At 46.9% G+C, this 20,064-nt stretch overlaps 1 protein-coding gene across 5 annotated transcripts in view; it reads right to left on the bottom strand.

The window, feature by feature from the left end:
• Positions 1-18,249, bottom strand: part of NF1 (neurofibromin 1) — a 98,927-nt gene extending 80,678 nt beyond the window's left edge. For 2 of the 5 annotated variants that reach the window (XM_064166252.1, XM_064166248.1), the window contains exons 1-8: positions 17,968-18,231; positions 8,447-8,590; positions 7,417-7,500; positions 3,874-4,064; positions 1,504-1,610; positions 1,186-1,253; positions 881-956; positions 241-398 (exon numbers count right to left, since the gene is read on the bottom strand). In XM_064166252.1, coding sequence (XP_064022322.1) covers positions 241-398; positions 881-956; positions 1,186-1,253; positions 1,504-1,610; positions 3,874-4,064; positions 7,417-7,500; positions 8,447-8,590; positions 17,968-18,027 — 888 coding nt within the window. In that variant the 5' untranslated portion in view covers positions 18,028-18,231. Of the gene's footprint in view, positions 1-240; positions 399-880; positions 957-1,185; positions 1,254-1,503; positions 1,611-3,873; positions 4,065-7,416; positions 7,501-8,446; positions 8,591-17,967 lie in introns of all 5 variants that reach the window. The other 3 variants (XM_064166251.1, XM_064166250.1, XM_064166249.1) reach the window with 3 other exon arrangements.
• Positions 18,250-20,064: the final 1,815 nt, after the last annotated feature.

Below are 20,064 nucleotides of genomic sequence, written 5' to 3'. Positions count from 1 at the left end.
GTGGACTACTTGCACAGCCTGGTGGTAGAGCTAAGAGTGGAAGTGCTAAGGAAAATCAGGGTGCTGGATAAAGAGACAGACGTGAGGAACCACACCGTGAGCCCCCTGAGAAGGAACAGGGACAGCAACACACCACAGAAATCTCAGAATCAAAGAGATCCAGCACCCTCCCCCCACCAGGATGCAGGCAGGGTCCCTCTGGAAATCAGAACTAGAATTCAGATACTTTTCACCTCTTACCTTGTTCATTTTTGTTTCCTCTACCACATCCTTTGCTATGTCTTGGATTATCTCTGGACACAGGACCAGGAGGATGATCTGCAGGGGCCAGACTGCTGCTTTACGTTTTGTGCTCTCTGCAAAGCCATCCACTAAGTCAAACAACTTCTCAGCACAATCTGCATAGAACAGAACCCCAAGTTCAATACCCATTTTCATTATGCAAAAGGTAAAGAACAGGTATTAAAGAGTGGAGAGACAGCTCCACCTACACAGAAAAAAGTTCTGTTCTGCACATCACTGGCATGCTACTGGGGATAAAATGATCTCAGCCCAGTTAAAGATGTGCAGAAAAACTACAGACAAATATAGGTGATATTATCCTTAAGTTTTTTCCCATACCAAGATGCAAAATAGATACTTAAATAGCTTCCAACTTGGGGGTTTTACTTCTCTGTGCTGCAAACCACAAAATGCACCTCTTTAAAAGGTGAATCAGGAGAGAAGAGAGATAGCAACACATTCTTGCCTGCCCTGATAAAGGCTGCCAGATTTGTTTCTTATTTACAGGCTGGACAAGGAGCAAAGAGGGCACAAAATGCAGGTGAACTTAGGGATGCCTGAGAAACCAGGTTTTGAACACTTTGCTGCTATGCCTTACCAGCCATATCAGTCTGTGGGGTTTGGTAGAGCTTAGTGAATTCATCAGGATAGTTTTCCACCCAGTTCCAAAAGGCCTGTAGATAATGCAAAACATCTTTACACTCCAGAGCTTAAAAAGACTGTTTCTGAGCTATGCATTCAAATCTAGAGAGGTTTTACCCCTATTTCTAATTGCAAAACAAAAACACAAAGGGATTCACCAACTTCTATTTCACAGTAAATTACTGAATTGCAACTGTCCCTAAGTTTGAGTTAAGTCTGCAAACAAGCAATGGAACAGAAGATAAATATTTAAATAGTTACCTTTTCAAGACTGTTGATAACAGCTAACTGAGCTACTTTCTTAAGGGCTTTAAACTTGAATACAGTCTCTGTAAAGGTAAAACATTTCTGCATTTAGTAAACAAACTTGGTTCTAAAAAGCAACACAGATCAGAAAAGACATTGGAAGTGAAAAGCAGTTTTTAAACAAATGTCTTTATGCTACTTCAGTGTTTTTCACTATCTTTGGTGAATATCTGGCTGCTTGGAGTAAAAGCCAGCTATAAGAAGGCCTAGATAGCAGTAGCATTGTGTCATCTCTAACTAGCCATTTTCAAACACCAAAACTTCAAACCATACCTTGCAAGAGTCGCTTTAGTTTTGAACAATCCACACTGATGTACTGCAACAGTTCAATATCGTGGACATCAGCATTGTCTTCTGAGCACACAGTCAGTTCCTGCAACCTAAAAATAGGCAAAGTTAGCTAACTTTGGATCAGATGGCATCAGGCAGGCATGAACACAGACTCCATACATTGGAACAGCAGGGGAGCATCATCTCATCTCACTTAATTCGATCTCCTCAGCCAGCCAGGCTTAGAAATGAAAAATGGATCTCGCATGGTCAAGAGTTAATATTCCAATCTTACTCCATGGGGCTTGAAATATCAATGATGAGTCTTAGCAGACACCAACACCATCTGGTGCTGCTCTGTTTACACCCAAGATTGGCCTACATCCGTTACACTGCAGCAGTAATCCTGTCATCTTCTCAATTCATAGAACCAGGACACCTTCAGACTACTGCTCCTTAGCAGCAAGCCTTGCCCCAGCTAATTCTTCCAAGAGTAAAGCAGTGCCTGATGGGGCTCAGGATCACTAAAGTGAAGGATCACTAACAAGGTGAAGCTCAATCACACCAGTTTCACGACACTGAAGTCTTTTCACACTTGTGTACTAAATGATTTGCTAAGCATCCCATCAGATACTAAGTCACTAATAACTAAATCGTATGTTCTCACAAACTGAGGGTTGCCATGCCTTGTTCCAAAGCTACAGATGTCTTTTAGACATGGAATGTGATTTCTAGTACTACACACAAAAGAAGTTCTTCATTTCTTCCACGTCAGGGAAACTTAACAGCCCTCTCTGGGAATGGGAAGGTCCCCACTGCTGTGCTTTACGTGCCAAAAATCCCCCAGCTGCTGTGGAAGGCCCAGAAATATGCCTAAACAGGAAGCACAGGTCAAAAGATCAGCAATGCTAACTGTCGGCAAGCTGACCCCTGTGGAGATCAGCAACAACTGGTCAAATGTTTAACTGTTTCTAGACAAGCCATCCTGAGGTGAAACAGGTTGGGGGGGCGGGAACGCAGCTCAGATGGATGTTAAGAAGGGCTTTGGAGCTTGAGAACTAAATCCTGCTACAGACATACAAATAAATATAGATCCACAGACTGGATTCAAAGCCTGTCAAAAAACTTCAACTGCAAAAAAATCCTCCCTATAAAAGGAGCAGAAGAAATTGTTTCCATTTCCATAAGCAACAAAACATAATCAACCTACTGAATAAAACCACATCCTCCATGCCAGCTGCCAAGTCTATGTTCTTGAAAGAGAAGTTATTAAAGGCTCTGTAAACGTTTGGAAAACTACTTTACATTTCAAATTACTAAATAGTTCTGTGATTTATTTCTATAATGCAAAGATTTACCAAAATATTGGAGAGGAACTGGTTTTACATTCTAAGGGATTGATACGCACAGCACTGTTTCAATTAGACTGGCACACTCATTGCTGTGTGACCACAGAAGGCTGCCCAAGCTTCCCCTTCCAATCAATCAATGTTGATGTTAGCTGTAACACTGTGTGATAGGAGCTAAGCTACTTCCAGAACTTTCAGAAAATAGCCAAGTATTTCAGTCAGACAAAGCTTAATGCACAACTCCAGTGGCCTGACAAATGCTGACACATCACAAGTATCTGGAACAGGGCAAAAAGAGCAAAGAATAGATGGAAACTTAGGGCCTGTTACTTTTCTCACTTAGGACAGCAGAAAAGAGCTATTTTTACAGTAAATGTGCTGTGAAACTCAAGTTAGTCTGAAGACAAAAAGGTCTTCTCCAACAACTAACAAACAGTCCAGCTGCTTTGTCCTCTTCAGGCATAAGATGGAGTTAACATAAAAAGCCTTCAAGCCACCACCTCTTTAGGCAACCTGTTCCAACATTTACATATTGACATACATACCTTCATATAATGTTAGTGCAAGTATAAGAGGTGTTCAAGAAAAGACTGGCTGAGGCAATTAGTGCCATGGTCTAGTTGACTGGCTAGGGCTGGGTGCTAGGTTGGACTGGATGATCTTGGAGGTCTCTTCCAACCTGGCTGACTCTATGATTCTATGATCTCATCACCCTCATGGGGAAGAACTTCCTAATATCTGATCTAAATCCCCCCTCCTCTAGCTTGGATCCGTTCTCCCCAGTCCTATCACAACCTAACACTCTAAAAAGTCCCTTCCCAGATTTCTTGTAGCCCACTTCAGATACTGGAAGGCCACAATAAGGTCTTCAGACTGAACAACCCCAACTCTCTCAGTTGATTCTCACAGCAGAGTTGCTCCAGCCCTCTGAACATCCTCACATCCCAGCAGTCTGTGCAGATATGGCAGACCCAAGCATGCAGGAGATCTAACAGCCTGAGGGAGGCTACTGACCAACACCTACCTGGTGGAGATGCGGCTGAAGACGGCGTTGAAGTTGTTGCAGCTAAGAGAAAAGAGGACACCAGAGGCGGAGTTGCGCAGCTCGGCTGCGTGCTGGTTGCCTTCGCGGTAGGTGTGGATGAAGTGGCAGATCTCTGGCAGCAGCTGTTTCACCAGCATGGTCTCGTCTAGTCGCATGGTATCTTTGGGTTGCTAAAAATAAGCATTCAGCATTGCATGAAATTCACTTTTGTAGGTTTGGAAACAACAACAACAACAAAAAAGGAGCATTTGCCACTAGGAGGCACAGGACCTGAACCTGAACTTCTAATCCTGCTGCAGTCTATGCAGAAAAGCCTCCTTTCCATCTCACCACTCAAACCACCTCCTCACGTTTTCAGCCTCCAAAACAAATAGGGTTTGGTAACTGAGCAATGTCATCAAATATATAGCAAAATCCCTGTGCTGGTTTGAAGCTAACTGGAATATTTTGATGAGAAAAAATAGCTGATAGGCTGTGCAAAGGAAACAGTGGTGATGGCTACTTCACTCATAGGCTTGCTGAGATGTATAAAAGCAAGGACACAAATGTAGATAAGTGTCTCTATTTGTCAGAGTTCATGTCTCTGTTTTTCTCCCTGGGCTTTTGCTGCTCTGCCTGGATCTGTGTAACCCAACTAATCATTCCACTTCTAACCCCCCTTGCCAATCCTCACAACACACCTTGCATGTAAGGCAGACTCTGGGATAAGGTAGAGGGATGGAAAGAAGGTGGAAAGGTGGTTGGGAGCCTCTAATTTCTAGGAGGGCTGCTGTGTTGCTGTATTACCTTTAACTTGTATATAGCTACAAATACTTGTGTATATATCTGCTTGTAAATTGTGCTAAGCTGTAAATATAAAGCCTCATTTCTTAATTTCCAGGAGTCTAAGTCTAGTCTGGGTGAGTTCATAAGAGCAGGGGAGCAGACAACTCCCAAACCATCACAATCTCAATCTAGTTTTTGGAGTCAAACCCATTCCTCTTTCACTGACTGTGCTCTGCTGACCTGTGTAAAGTATGAGCAGCATTAACTACACTGTCTCTGAATGGAAGCTCAGAGGGAAAAGACCCTCCCTTACTTCTCTTTTGGATAGCATACTAATCACTATGCATAAGCAGCAAATATTTACTATCAAAAAAATCAACTCAGGACAGAAGTGCTTCTCTTGCTCTTGCCTGGGATTGCTCTCCCTGAGTCAAAAATGGCTTCACTTCCCTGCAAAAGAAAACTCTGATTTTTGCCAGTTTGCACAGACAGAGACATAAGGAAACTATTTACAAAAGAATTCAAATTGCAACTTTGCTCTAGTAAGAGCAAGTTTTAACAGAAGGGTCAGCATGGAAGCTTTCTAAAATCCTACCAATGAATTTACCATAGGGAATTGGGAAGTTTCAGAGACTCCCACTTAGTTGACCTGAGTCCTGTTGCCATGAGAACTTGATGAAACATTGAGCAAGAACAGCGAGCAAGGAATACGTCTGAAGATAGCACAGAACACAACGCTCTTTGTATAGAACTTTGGCTCAGCCTCATTAAACATATACTGGCTCAACTTGCCTCCATTTGAATTGACAAAGCAAGGAGCACTCAGCACTTTTGCAGCAATTTTAGCTGTTCAGCTATCAGAATCCATCAGGAAGAAGCCACGTTTCAAACAAGATGCATGTCAGAAGTATTTTTAGACTATTAATTTCTGAAGTTAAACCAGGTTGGGTTTGATTCACTGCATCAAAGACACAAAAAAGTGACAAATGAAAAAAAAAGAGCTATTTAGCTCAGCTGTAAAAGCTGAAAATTATCCTGGAAAATATATTTACCTGGATCTTCTGGGAATTCAGAAGAATTCACAGCTATTCAGACTGTTTTAGCACTGTAACCCAAGATATGCTGCTTGACACATCTAACGGTAATGAGGTCATTACCTTAGCAAGAAAAAACCTTCAAAAACTGTTGCAGGGGAACAGCAAAGAGCTTAGATGATTTCATGACATTCATCCAGGAATACAGCTTTAAGGAAAAAAAAATCTTTTCTCATTTCTCACTGTCTGCAAGTTGTGCTGACAGTGAAGCTGAAGCTGGGCTCTGCAACGGTGCCGGCCAGTGCCAGCCACATCCCCCAAGGTAACAGCAAACTGCCTGGCAGCACAGCTCTGACTGGAAAGCTCAGGCCAGGACTCCCAGTGGAGGTTTGGCCATGGTTAACTAGTGCAGTCTAGGAAACACCTGCAAAAGTCATCTTAAGAATGGTGATAGTAAAGTATCTGCTGTGCATACAAGTGCTTGGAAAAATGATTTCAACAAACCCAAGGTTTAAGCAAACTTAGCATCAGAAAACTGGAATTCTCTGTTGAAGAGCCTGGAGAATAAATCTTATGAGGAGTGACTGAGGGAGCTGGGGATGGTTAGTGTGAAAAAGAGGAGGCTGAGGGCAGATCTCATTGCTGTCTACAACTACCTGAAGGGACATTGTGGAGAGACTGCTGCTGGGCTCTGCTCACAGGTAGTTGGAGACAGAACAAGGGGGAATGGCCTCAAGCTGAGACTGGGGAAGTTTGGATTAGACATTGGGAAAAAGTTTTTCCACAGAGAGAAAGGTCAGGGACTGGAATGAGCTGCCCAGCAAGGTGATGGAGTCACCAACCCTGGATGTGTTTAAGGGTCGTTTGGATGTGGTGCTTGGCGATACGGTTTAAGGTGAATCTTGTAGAGTAAGGTTCTAGGTTGGACTTGGTGATCCTGAGAGGCTTTGCCACCCTGCATGTTTCTGTGGTTCTGTGAAATACTCGTTCTAAATTCTCTGCTCCTCTGAACATTATTTACTACCCCTTTACTTTTGCTGTTCCAGTTGTAGGGTGAGGATGTTTTAATGCATCTATCCCAAAGGCATTGAGCAAAGTATGCTACAAGTATCCAAAGCTTATAAAAATCTGGTGAAGTTTCACCACCACATCCAATTCTTCAGCAGGGTTTGTGTTTCCCCTTTTCTCCAGCTCACACAAATCTCTGAGTGGAGTTATTCAGGTATCTGTTTTTAAGCACACGATTAAAGAAAAATCATGATCTGTAACTTCACAAATTAGCTAAGCAGTGGGAAGGGCAAATTCAAAAGGCCCCATCCCTGGAGGTGTTTAAGGTGAGACTGGATGAGGCTTTGGCCAGTCTGATCTAGGGTAGGGTGTCCCTGCCCATGGCAGGGAGGCTGGAACTACATGATCTTGTGTCCCTTTCCAACCCTGACTGATTCTATGATTCTAAAAGTTTACTTGAAGCTAATTAGCTAAAACCAAACCCAAAACACTCAGTTTAGGCAAGAAAAAAACACACCCCACAGCTGCTTAACTTAGCAATTAGACCAATGTTACATTACAGAAAGCTTCAGTGTTTTTAAGGAGGCACTAACCCTACTTCAAACCAGATGAGTTTTAACTTTAGTACCAGCAATAACAGATACACAAATTTTTCACTTGTACTCTCCAGTTCATTTGATTCCAACTTAGCAATTGCTGATGCCAGCCTACTCACCCCTGCCAGGCATTTTTCCAGTGTATCCAAGATAATCAGCTGAGATAGGTACAAATTCTTTTCAGCAGTTTCTCCAAATATTCTCTAGAAGCAGAAAAGACATGGTTTCATCTGAGACACCAAACCCTGATTTGTAACGCACTGCAGTAAGGTAGCAAAGCAGCACAGTCAGCCATGGCTCCTCTACTCTTCTGGTTTTGAGTTCAGAAATGCCAAATTGAGTCTGCAATGGCAAGCCTAACAAACGGTGACTGCAGGATAAGGCTGGAGGGAGGCTGCAGCCCCTTACCTCCCTTGGGCCTGAAATCCACTCAGAAGGGAAGGTTAAATCTTCTCAGAAACTATTTTGGTATCAATTACTGCTGACTCTTTTCCACTTATGCATTTCATTGCCAGCATCTTAAGAGAACTGATCTTACAACAAATCCATATCTTCTGGAGAGTGTTGCAAAATTTAGCACAGACCACAGGAAGAAACAGATGAGACCCTCCAAGAAGATGCCACACTTCAGATACAGGATGAAGGCAGAATTCCACAGAGTGTTTAAGCTAGCACCCAGTTTTACTGCCAACCACAGGGACTAGTTCCAGCAATATTAAGACAGCAAAATAAAGCAGAAAAGATTTAGCCAAAACTGTCTTGGTTCTATTGCCTACAGATGGAACACAGGCAGCAGTTGTATTTTAAAACATGGCAGAGGGCAGCTAAGTCTAAGTCTCAGCAGGGTGCAAACCCTCAAGACACTTCTCTGACTCAAGCCCACTGTGCCAGTCTGACCTCCCTATGGCTAACAGGAGATTCCCCTTTAGACTTCTCTGCCCTAACTATGCCAGCACCTTCACAGGCAACACAGCTCAGTGCTGCTGGTGAACTTGAGCGCGCCAGGATGAAAAGAAAGAAAGTGACAAAGGCAAGCAATAGTTTGGCTCCATTTCAAGTGACAGCTTGGATAATATGAATAAAGAGCAACCACTTAGGGGAAAAAAAAAAAAAGAAACCACCCAAGAATCCAAAATTAGGAGAACTCACCATGTTATTGACATTTTTTAAGATGTTAGTGAGGCCGCTGATGACCAGGGAGAACTTGTACTTGGAAATGTTGATGAGACATTCCTTGTTGTGCTCCGTGCTGACTTTGGTGTGGGTGTTCTGCTGGCCAGCCTTTATTGGAAGCTACAAAAAGAAGCATTAAGAGCTTTTTTACACTGAAGTTTGCATAGAATCACAGAGTGGCTCAGGTTGGAAGGGACTTCAGGGACCATCTGCTCCAACTTCCCTGCAGGGATGCCTCTCGACTAGACTCAGCTGCTCAAGGCCCTGAACACCTCTAGGCAGGAGGCAGCCACAGCCTCCCTGGGCAGCCTGTGCCAGAGTCTCACCACCCTCCTACTGAAGAACTTCTTCCTCAGCTCCAGTCTAGCCCTGCTCTGCCTCAGCTTCAAACCATTTTCCTTTGGCCATCTCTAGGCACCCCCATGAAAAGTCTCTCTGCAGCCTTCCTGTAGGATCCCTTCAGGTACTGGAAGGCAGCTCTGAGTCTTCTGGAGTCTTCTCTAGGCTGAACGCCTCCAACTCCCTCAGCCTGTCCTCACAGTGGAGGTGTTCCAGCCCTTGGATCATCTTTAAAAATGACTGAGACTCTAGAAACAGCCTCAAAAAACATTCTCCAAGAGCCAACTACAAACACATTATTTCATTCTCCCTCTGTTCATCTTTCTATCAGTGATCTGTAACATGAAATACTGAAGTTCATCTGTTCCTTCTTCTGAATTGAAACTAAACCTCTATTTTGTGATCCATTTCCTACAAACCAAATGTCAAAGCAATCAAAAGGAGCACAAAAACAAGAGTAAGATAGAATTCTGAGAAGAAAAGTTTCTTTATTTCAAAAATTGGCTCATTAAATACCAAAAATCTTCATAAGGTTAATACCTTCAAGAACAAAAATCTTGAAAGCTGAGAGGAGGTAAAATCACAGCAGCACACAAAGCAAGTGAGCTGGAAGGGGGCAACAGTGGTTCCATGAGGACAGAACCTGCCAACAGGTACAACCCAGTACCAGGACAACCACCAGCAGCAGCCTCCATGGGCCCACACAGACACATTCCCACCGTGAGCCAGGTGCTGCTATCTCAGCCTCAGACACAAATCAAGCCAAAGAGAACCTGTGAGCCCAACATCATCCACTCTTGCCCTGCACCCACCAGTAATCCAGCCTAGAAATGCATTTTTCCCAGGGAAGATAGAGTGACTGCAAAGAGCTGAGATGTGAACTCTGGGCACTTTGTCCCTCCCTGTACCAAAAGTCTTCAAGAGTCTCCACCAAGTCCCTTCCCAAGGCCACCACTCCCTACCAGCTCTTTGTTGCCCTCAGCCAAAGTGAATCCTCATGCAAGGTGAAGAAAGACTGCTTGGGAGAATTTATCCTGCTGAGGATTTGTGGGAATAAAAAGAGCACCAGCATTGCCCCCTCTCTTTATAGCTCACACATGCCACTTGTATTTTAAAGCATGGCCTAGGAGGTCATCATCTAGAAAAACTTTAACTGCTACAAGTTTTAACCAGTGCTGATTGGGACTGTCCAGCATGGATTCTGAAAGGCACTGACAGCTCCAGGTCAGTGCCACAAACCAGTGGGTTTGAACTGGAAAAAGGAGCTTAAAAACAAACAAACCCCAGAATAGGTAATTTAAGAGAGGTAAAAATGAGGATCCCACAGAATTAAACATGCCTTACAGCTGCAAGTGCTAAAAGAGCAACCTTCCAGTTTGGGGGCCTCTGTAAAGCTGGTGAGGATACAGTCTGCTGTCACCAGCCATGGACATCTCTGCCAACCTTTTCCTATTACTGTCTCTGTTGATAAAAGTTTAAAGGCCCAGGTTTAAAATGTTTGATGAATTGTATTAGAGAACTCCAAATTTGGAATCTCTTTTTTACTCTCTCATCAGCTTTGACTACATCGTTAAATGCTGAGCATCTGCTGAGCACTGACATCTTCCATTTGTAGGGAAATGGCCTTTCTAATACACTCTCAGTCTTTATGCCCAAGGGCAATTTCCTCTCCATATAAACTGTGCGATGGGTTTTAAGTACCAGTTCTTTTGGTACCACAGAGCAGAATGATCACAATGGAAACTGGCTGTCTGCTAAGAGAAGGTTAACTCAGAAACATAACTGAACTGCCAAGGAATATCACCCCAAGGACCCAAGAGCCTCAGGAGGGTCCACAAGGAATGCCTGCTCTCCACTCAGTGGCTGAGGGACATCTGGCACTCAAGGAACCACACTAAGAGACATCCCCCCAACAAGAGCTCTTTGACTGGACAAGCTCCCAGAGCAACAAAGTCCACAAGACAAGGAAGGTGATTTCCACTTCTGCAAATCACAATGCTTTAAAACAGTGTGATGCATTTCAAAGTGAGGGGCATGGTTTGGTGTGACCTAGCAGTGCTGGGTTAGTGGCTGGACTTGATCACCTTGGAGGTCTTTTCCAACAAGAACCATTCTATGATTCCATAATTTCCAGAACTGGGAAAGGCAGAAGAAAGCATCTCTGTCTCCAGCTCTGTTTGCACTGTTGGTGTTCCCTTCATCCTGCATTTGCAGCAGTCACTAGCAGCAGCCAGCAGCATTCCATTACACATTTCACCATTCCTAGTACTTCTGACTCAAATTTTCAAGTCTCTGTGATGACAACAGCAGAAAAGCTCAATCCCACTGAGTGAGAAAACACTTCAGAAGTGCCTCTCAAAGAAACTGTCACAGAGCTAGTTCTGTAGCTTCCATGCTACAGAAACATCCTATTACACGCTTCTGGAGCTTCCTGCTACAACAGCCACTGCAACAAGGTCACCTAGAAGGAAAACTGCTTGTTATATTGCCACTTAAAATAGGAAACTATATATAAAGGAAATATTAGCACTGTTGTTTTGGTGGGTTTTATTTATTTCTCAGCTATTTCCTTTGTGTACTCTTGACATGCTGGAGCATCTTATATCCCCTAACAGAACGAGGGCCCATGCTGAGTGGCCAAGAAACACCGAGCTAGGAGCAGGTCTTGATCTGTTGGAGGGTAGGAGAGCCCTGCAGAGGGACCCTGACAGGCTGGATGGGTGGGCAGAGGCCAATGGGATGAGATTGGACAAGGCCAAGTGCAGGGTTCTACACTTTGGCCACAACAACCCCAAGCAGCACTACAGGCTGGGGACAGAGTGGCTGAGAGTAGCCAGGCAGAAGGGGACCTGGGGATGCTGCTAGATAGCAGCTGAACACGAGCCAGCAGTGTGCCCAGGTGGCCAGGAGAGCGAATGGCATCCTGGCCTGGATCAGGAACAGTGTGGCCAGTGGGACTGGCCCTGTACTCAGCACTGGTCAAGCCACACCTTGAGTCCTATGTCCAGTTCTGGGCTCCTCAATTCAAGAGAGATGTTGAGGTACTGAATGTGTCCACAGGAGGGCGACAAAGCTGGTGAGGGGCCTGGAGCACAGCCCTGTGAGGAGAGGCTGAGGGAGCTGGGGGTGTGCAGCCTGCAGAAGAGGAGGCTCAGGGCAGACCTCATTGTTCTCTACAACTCCCTGAAGGGAGGCTGTAGCCAGGTGAGGTTGGTCTCTTCTCCCAGGCAAGCAGCAACAGAACAAGGGGACACAGTCTCAAGGTGTGCCACAGGAGGTCTAGGCTGGATGTTAGGAGGAAGTTGTTGGCAGAGAGAGTGATTGGCACTGGAATGGGCTGCCCAGGGAGGTGGTGGAGTCGCTATCCCTGGAGATATTCAAGCAAAGCCTGGATGAAGCACTTAGTGCCATGGTCTGGTTGATTGGATAGGGCTGGGTGCTAGGTTGGACTGGATGATCTTGGATGTCTCTTCCAACCTGGCTGACTCTATGATTCTATTTAACTTCTACACCAACGTCCATCAGGCTAAACATTGTAAAACAAAAAAGACTTCTAAAAAAAGAGTTTACTTCCATTGCCTTTTTTCTTTTTGGAAAAGACTGACACAAACCATGTCCCACATAGCTTTTATTTGAATGGTAACCAGAAGTTGAAGCACAAAGCTTAAATACATCTGGAGCTTCAAACTCTGGACATACAGAATGGTTTTGGTTAGAAGAGACCCTAAAGATCATCCAGTTCCAGCATTCCTGCCATAAACAGGGACACCTCCCACCAGATCAAGGTCCCATCTAACCTGGCTCTGAACATTTCCAAGGCTGGAGCCTCCATGACTTCTCTGGGCAACCTGTTTCAGTGCCTCAGCATCTCCATGGGGAAGAATTTCTTCCTAATGTCTCATCTAAATGCAGCTTCTTCCAGTCTGAAGCCATCAGTCCTCGTCCTGGCACTCTATGCCTTTGGCAACTGTACATGCACCACTCTGAAGTCACCCCAGTTTAGCAAAGGGATGTGCACTAGTCCAGCTCAGATCTTTTCTCCACCAAAGTAAGAAACAACAGCCAAGAGCTTCCTAACTACACAGGTGCACACCCAACCACACTGAGGGATGCTACTGTGCACCCTCTCTCCCTAACCCAGTTTGACTTTGCCTCATTCGGGTGCCAAACAAGCTACAGAGGACAGCAAGCGATGGCATCTTCATCCACAACTTGCCTCAGCAGCAAAGGCAGAACAGGTAATCAAATCTGGAACCCTTCCAGCTGTCCAGTTTTAAATCTTTGAAGATCAATTGAAAACCAACACTGCTGCAGAAGACAAGGAAAAGCCATTAAGCAGCTGAGCCTGGCAGCTGCAGTAATGCAGTCCAAGAGCCAGGGTAGCCTGAATTCAGGATACAAGCAGAGCGCGCAGGTCAGGCATTGCTGAAGCCATCAGAAAAGCAAAGCTCTGAGATGGAGCATCCAAGTACCTACAAGGCTGCACCAGCCATGGCGGGTTCCCAGCTGTTCCCACACAGCTTCTGACCACAGCTGAAGTCAAACTTTGTTTCTAGAGAGGCATTTCTGACTTCTAGAGCACAAGCCTTGCTGACCCGCCCACAGCTCCTCCCTAACCTGCTGCTGATAGAGGGCTGAAACCCAGCCATTCACACAAGGTTTACTAAACACCAAGACAACAAAGCACTACTCAGGAGGAGAAAAAGCAACAGGGATCATAGGAGATGACAACACAGATAAAATAACAGATAAACCTTAGAAACAGAGACCTGGACCAAGTGGCCTCAGGAAGACAGCACTGGTAAAGCTATTCCAGCTGGATTCATGGCTAGGAAAAGATTTGGGTTTTTAAAAATCAGTATTTGTTACCCAGAAGATGAAAATTCCTCTCATGACTTGTAAAATTAAGTTCTTTCATATTCATGAGAGATGTGAATTGAGTCACTAATCACAAAACCCAATCTCACTTAAAAAAGGTGACCAAGCCAGCTGAGATACCCAGGCTGGCAGCACATGGCATCTTAGAACCCCAGACTAAAGCAGCAATTCCAAAGCTTCCTCGACACCCAGGTTTGCCATCTGAAGGATGACTGTCCCCAGCACTAACATGGCACAGGCTATCAACCCTTCTGCAGTGGGGCCTGGCAGACACAACCCCCTCTGGTCCATTTTCTGCTTACAGCAATGTCCAAGAAGTCTGGAATCCTGCTGAAGAGAAAATGCAAAGCTTTTCCTACTCCCAGCCAGTCTCACCTATCTCTTTGTGGAGATAAATGTGTTTTGGTCTCTTCAGATTTGTTAAGACAGTAACTTTGCCCATTTAAAATAGAAGGCAAGTATTTGGCTGCTCCAGATGAAAAGGGGGTGGGGAACCTTAAGGTGCGCTGTTAATAGGATCACTACAGGCAGATGACAAAAACTGTCTTTGAAACTTTGAAGTAGGTGCTAGAAAGGAATAACGCTGCAGGATCTGATGGCATGCAACACTGCTGCACCTTTGGAAGCAGCCTCAGCTTAGACTGACATGCTTCTATCCAAAAATTTTAGCAAAGGAATCCTTCTTTGAGCAAAGATGTTAATTATTAAGAACAATGGGTGATTTCCCTAGCTGTAGCAGAGATCAGCACCTGTTTCAGGTATCCTTCAGTCTGATGCAATAAGCTACAATCTTTAGCCACATGCACACTGATTTCAGACTCCCACCACTGCCAGGCTTCAACATCTGCAAGATGTTCCACTCGCCCTGGTCAGGAAGTCTAACACTAAGCCACAGATTTTCTTTATCATCTGTAATTAATGAACACAAAGTTTAGTCATCTCTATTTCACAAATGTATTGAATGATCTTCTTTTCAGAGGGTAGGAGCAAGTCTAAGTGCTTTGTCACTTCAAAGTCACTATTTCAAACCATTCTGTGCAAGGCACAACTTTGCAGGAGGTGAAGAATTCCCAGTCTGACAGAGGAGCCCAACCTGCCACAGGATTCAGACTGACAGCCACTGACAGTTCTGTCCTGACCAAGCTCCCAGTGCAGCCAATAGGCACTGGCCAATCATGCACAGCTCAGCACATCCAAGACCAGACCTTCACAGTGGTGGAAGACCGAAGAGCCCTCTCCCTGCCTTCTCTACCTCATCGAAAGCATCGAGGTACAAACTGCCTTAGGGAAGGAGATTCTCCACTTGTCTATAATGGGCTCATCATTGCCAGTAAAAAGCTTGAGATGCCTGAATGCATCTGAGCCTTGTGCCTTGGAGTCAGACTCGGGAGAAAGTAACGAACAACATCTAGGGGGAAAATCCCTGGTGCTGTCCTTAAGAGCACAGAAATCCTCCAAACTTCTCCCTTTCAGTTACTGGAACTTGTTCAGTAGACTGTAACATGCAGAGGTACCGCTGAGAGACAGAAAACACACTCAGCACTACATCCAAATCTCTTTAGAAACAAACAGGCATCTTCCTCCCAACTACAGCCACCCTCTGCACCACCTTCTGAAGGGGCACTACCTAGTAAAAGCACATCACAACTAAACCTGCAGAAGAACAGGGCACTCTGACAATATTTTATAGAGGTTACTTTAAAAAACAACAACAATGAGTCTTTTGGAAAGGTTAAGCAGAAGCTGGCCCTGCGACCACACATGTATTCACCCAAACTGCTGAGGTAAATAAGGAAGGCTCAACAAATCATCTGCACTCATTAATGGCCTCAGGGAACATCCATTAAACCTGGGCCATCTCATCATCTGTTCTTTAAGACACCACCTGTGTGCAGTGCAGCACTTTGGGAATATATTACACACTCTGGGTCAGAAAAATGGGATCAGAGCTGCCTCAGGTTTATGTCAGAGAAAGATGAAAGAGCTCACTTTGTGTCAGAGCACTGTGACAGACACTCTGACTTGGCTCTTAGCTCCTGGAAATCAGCGGTGGGAAAAGCTTGCAGCTTCTGCACAGCCCAGCCTCGTTACCACCACTAAACAAAGTGCTTCTGTTCAGTATGTTCTTGTGAAGTTGGTGCACAAATGAGCAGTCTGAAAGGCAAGAAGCAGGTAACTTCATAACCACCTAATTCTACAAAGGTAAGGAGCTGCAAGCAGCACATCAATACCACCATCCACTGACAGTGTGCTTAGTTAGTAGTGATGGTGTCACAACAACCTGGTGTTTGGATGTTCAACTAAGCAGAGTCACCTTTCCACCCTGAAGATCACTGTCCAGGCAAGGCAGAGGAAATGGTGCACAAAAAGCAGGCAACAGCATTAAGAATGTCAAGTTGAAATGAGGGAGAGAGCAAAGTTCACACAAAGAGCAGAGATGAATGTCTTGTCCTAGCTTCACTGCTTCACTCACTTGAGTGGGTATGGAAACGACAAATTGCACTGGGTAAACAAAAACAGGCAATCAACTGATCAAAATGTCATCACCAGCACCTGTCACATATCCTGACTCCAATGGTCAGCACCAGTACATTACCCCTGCGACCCCAGCATTTTATTATCTCCAAAATCAGAACAGACTTCTTCCTGTCAAGAGAGGATTCCCCTCACACACCTATCTGCAATCATCCCAGAAAATGGACAGGGAACTAACTCTGTTCAAAAAGACGAAGTTCTTAACTCCTAACAGATGTTGGCAAAGCCCAATTCCACAATATACATAACAAAGCAGGCGAAGAAGCCTTAGGGCCTTTTAACACCAGTGCACAAAGAAACATTTTCTGCATTATTGGGAGCATAATCAGGACCATGCTTGTTAAGCTTATGGAAAAAATGATCTATGACTCAAGATAAGGAGGGGGGAATAAGTTAACTATGCAAATGTGCCTTAAATGTATTGGAAAAATCTGCATCACTTTAATGTCAAAAGACAAAGTTTGATTTCTCCTTTTCTAAATAAACTTCATTCACTACAGCTCTATCCTGGATGTAAAAAGGAACAGCTCAATGTTTTTAAGCCAGGGCAGAGTCTTCTGCGGGCAGTTAACAGGCAAAGGCCACTGCAAGGCAGGTGAACTAAATTCAATCTGCAGAACCAGGTCTGGAGAGGTGTTACCCTGAGCAGGCTCTCAGGGAGCTGTGTCCTGTGTGACACAAAAGGCTGTGCTCACAAAATGAGGCAGCCAACACAGAACCTGATCATTCAGCCTCGACTGAGCTCACATGGACACACGTCAGGGAAGCATCTTGGGAGTGAAAATGCAGAGTCTAAGCACAAAGCTTAGCCCCACTGCCAGAGTCATGCCACCTAATCCCAGTAAGCAGTTTCTGCATGTGGATCAGAGAAATACAGTCTAAGGCACACAAATCCCTCTTCTTTCCATTCAGAAAATCCTTCTCCAAGCCACTAGCACTGACTGGCGTAAAGAGAAGTCAGTATCTAGCACTACAACAGCACTGGCTAGAAACCCTCTTCATCCCACACAAGCGTGCTCCCAGTGCAGGGCTGAGATGTCAGGCTGGCATCCCGTTATGCTCCGGGGAACAAGGTGGAATTGCCTGAGCAGTTCCAAGCAGCCCTCCTTAAGCTGGTCCTTGAGGCTTTATCTCCTTTCTGATGCACAAGAGGATGTCAAGCAAGGCTGTCATCTCACGGCAATGTCTAGGGAAAGCAAACACACTTTTGGCAGAGGTGGGGGAGCCGCAGCTAAGAGGAACCGGGCACCTCAGTCCTCCCTGCACGGAGCCGATGGCTACGCCACTGCACCTGGAGCAGCCTGGCACCGGGGAGCCCCCTCCGGACAGCGGTGGGATACCCCGGGTTGACTGGGAGGGGTAAGACGCCGGCGGGCAGCACCCGGCCCCACCCAACCACCCTGCCCAGCACAATGGGCGCAGCGAGCCGCCGCCCCCCGGCCGGGGCTGAGCCCCGGGGACTCGCCGCTGAGCCGGGTGCCGGGGGCGGCCCCGCTTCCTCGGCCCCCAGGAAACCGGCGGTAAGGGGAGAAGGCAGGAGGCAGCGCTCCCACTCGCCGCCTCCGCCCCGAGTAGCGAGGCAACCTCCGCCGCTGCTCGCACCCTCCCCGCCCGCAGCAGCCCGCGCCTGCAGCCCCCGGCCCCGCAGAGGCCCCTCGGCTCCGGCAGCAGCCGGCCCCAGCCCTGCCCGCGCCGCCCCTGCTCCTCCGCCGGCCCCGGCCCCTCCTTACGGCCGCCCCCGCTACCTGCTCATCGAAGCGGTTCACCACGGCCTGCACCCACTCCACCGGCTTGTGGGCCGCCATGTCCCCCCCGGCCTGCCCGGCCAGGGAGGGGGGCGGATCCCCGCAGGGAGGGCGGCAGGAGAGGCGCCGGGCGAGGGGAGGGTCTCCGTATCCCTGGCGCGCTCCGAGGCCCTCAGCTCCCCGCAGCCATCAGTGCCCAGGGCCCGCCATGACACCACACCGGAAGCGGGAGCGCAGGCCGCCCCCGCCCGCCCGAGCAGCAGCGCCGCGGCCGCCGCGCCAGGGGGAGCGCCGAGACAGGCGGCGGAGCCTCAGGCTGCGGCTGCGCGGCGGCGGGGCCGGGCGGGGGGCGGAGAGGGGCCGCGGCACATGCGCTGCCCGCGGTGGGCGGTGACGCGAGTGTGCCGGTCCCGGGCCGGTGCTGGAAGCGTGGCTCGGGCTGGGGGTGTCCGTTCTTTTCCCTCCCATCCGTTCCATGCTCAGAACGTGCAGGAAAGGAGCCTAGCGAGGCACGGCACTGATCTGCCTTGCTCTGCCCGCTGGGCTGCTCTGCCTCCAGGGCTGCTGGACCCGGACGGGTCGCTGGGTCCAGCCTCCGGCCCCCAAGAGATGGGGAGAGCAGCTGGGCCTGGGGCTGGCGCTTCCGCCCGGGCAGCCTCCGGAGGCGCGCCCGGCAGGCGTCTGCCCCTGCATCGGCCGCTGTGCTCCTTTCCCCCGGGAACACCGGCAGCGGGCAGGGTGAGCGCTGCTCGTACGGGCGGTGCCAGGAGCTGGCTGGGGAAACAAGGCTTGAGGCTGCACCCTACGGCTGAGCTCCGATTTGCGGGTCGGGGTGGAGCGGGGACCTGCAGAAGGAGCTGCTGGCTTTGGGCAGAGAAAAGGGCCAGGCGTGGTGCTTCGTCTCCTCTCACGAAGGAAATAAAGGGACGTGAGGCTGTACACAGGAAAACTGGCAAGGGGCAGCCTCCCTCTGGCACTCCTGTCTGTAAATATTTACCGGTGCTCACCCTACGGAGCCAGGGAAAGAGAGAGAGAGCGAGAAAGAGAGAGAGGCAAATACCCCTCCACGTTTAAAAGTACAGGGCGAGATGCCTCTTAAAACAGAAGCTTGCTTTAAAAGTCTTCCTTGGAATTAGTTACTCAAGAAATCGTTGTAAGCCAAATTTCTACCCTTTGACCACCGAACAGCAGGGAAAATTTCGCCTCTCCAAACCTGTGTGTTGGTCTAAAGGTAGGATTTTGCACGGTGATCTACACCTTGCCCTGGCAGAAGGACCAGCCTGATGCAGATCCTTACTTTATTGCAGCTGCAGTGTCCATTTCAAAGACAGAGATCATCTGCAATTCTGTGGTGATAGAGACTGCAATGCATGGTTGTGTTTTATCCTTTAAAATAATACATTTTCATTTCTTTTTACAAACTATTTAAGATCTTCTGTTGCATCTGAAGGCTTTTGCTGCCGATCTCCAGCAGCAACTAAAAATACCCAAGGCAGCACACACAAATTCTTCTCCAGCCTGCTTACACAGTACCCGGCCAACTGTTTACTCTTTGTGACTCACAAAAGTAGCATACGTGGATAACAAGACAAATAAACATCCACTTCCACTTTCCTTCTTGGGGATGTTAATTTGTTTTTCTTCTGGGTAGGCAGAAGCACAAAATGATGTCCTTTCGTGCTAGAGTGGAGGCAAAATTCTGACAGTATAAATAAAGATGCAACCTGAGGTAAGAGCTCTTGAATGCAGGATTTAAAATAGCCAAAAGCACAGTGAAGAACTGGAGAACAAAATGGACTTCCTTCTGCTCCTGCACTCAGCAAGGCCCTTGGTTTGACTTGGAGACTCTGGCTGTCGTCACAGCACACGTTAATTCTTGGTAGCAGCATGGAATACATTCTGAGGTGACTTTCCCTGTAAATAGTGAAGAGAGACATTCCTGGAACTCAGATTTACAGAAGGGAACAATTCCCTTGCACTCTGGCAACAAAGTCAGGGGCTTGGTTTGCAGCGAGAGGCAGATGTTTTATAAAAGATGAAAATTGACTGCAAATATTTAAGGAGGGGGAAAAAAAAAGTCCAATTGATTGTTGCAAG

This window comes from Pogoniulus pusillus, chromosome 27 (genome assembly GCF_015220805.1).
Source record: "Pogoniulus pusillus isolate bPogPus1 chromosome 27, bPogPus1.pri, whole genome shotgun sequence".
In the NCBI taxonomy this organism is placed as follows: Eukaryota; Metazoa; Chordata; class Aves; order Piciformes; family Lybiidae; genus Pogoniulus; species Pogoniulus pusillus.
The sequence above is the reverse complement of the archived record's forward strand: the minus strand, read 5'-3'. Positions and strand labels throughout refer to the sequence as shown.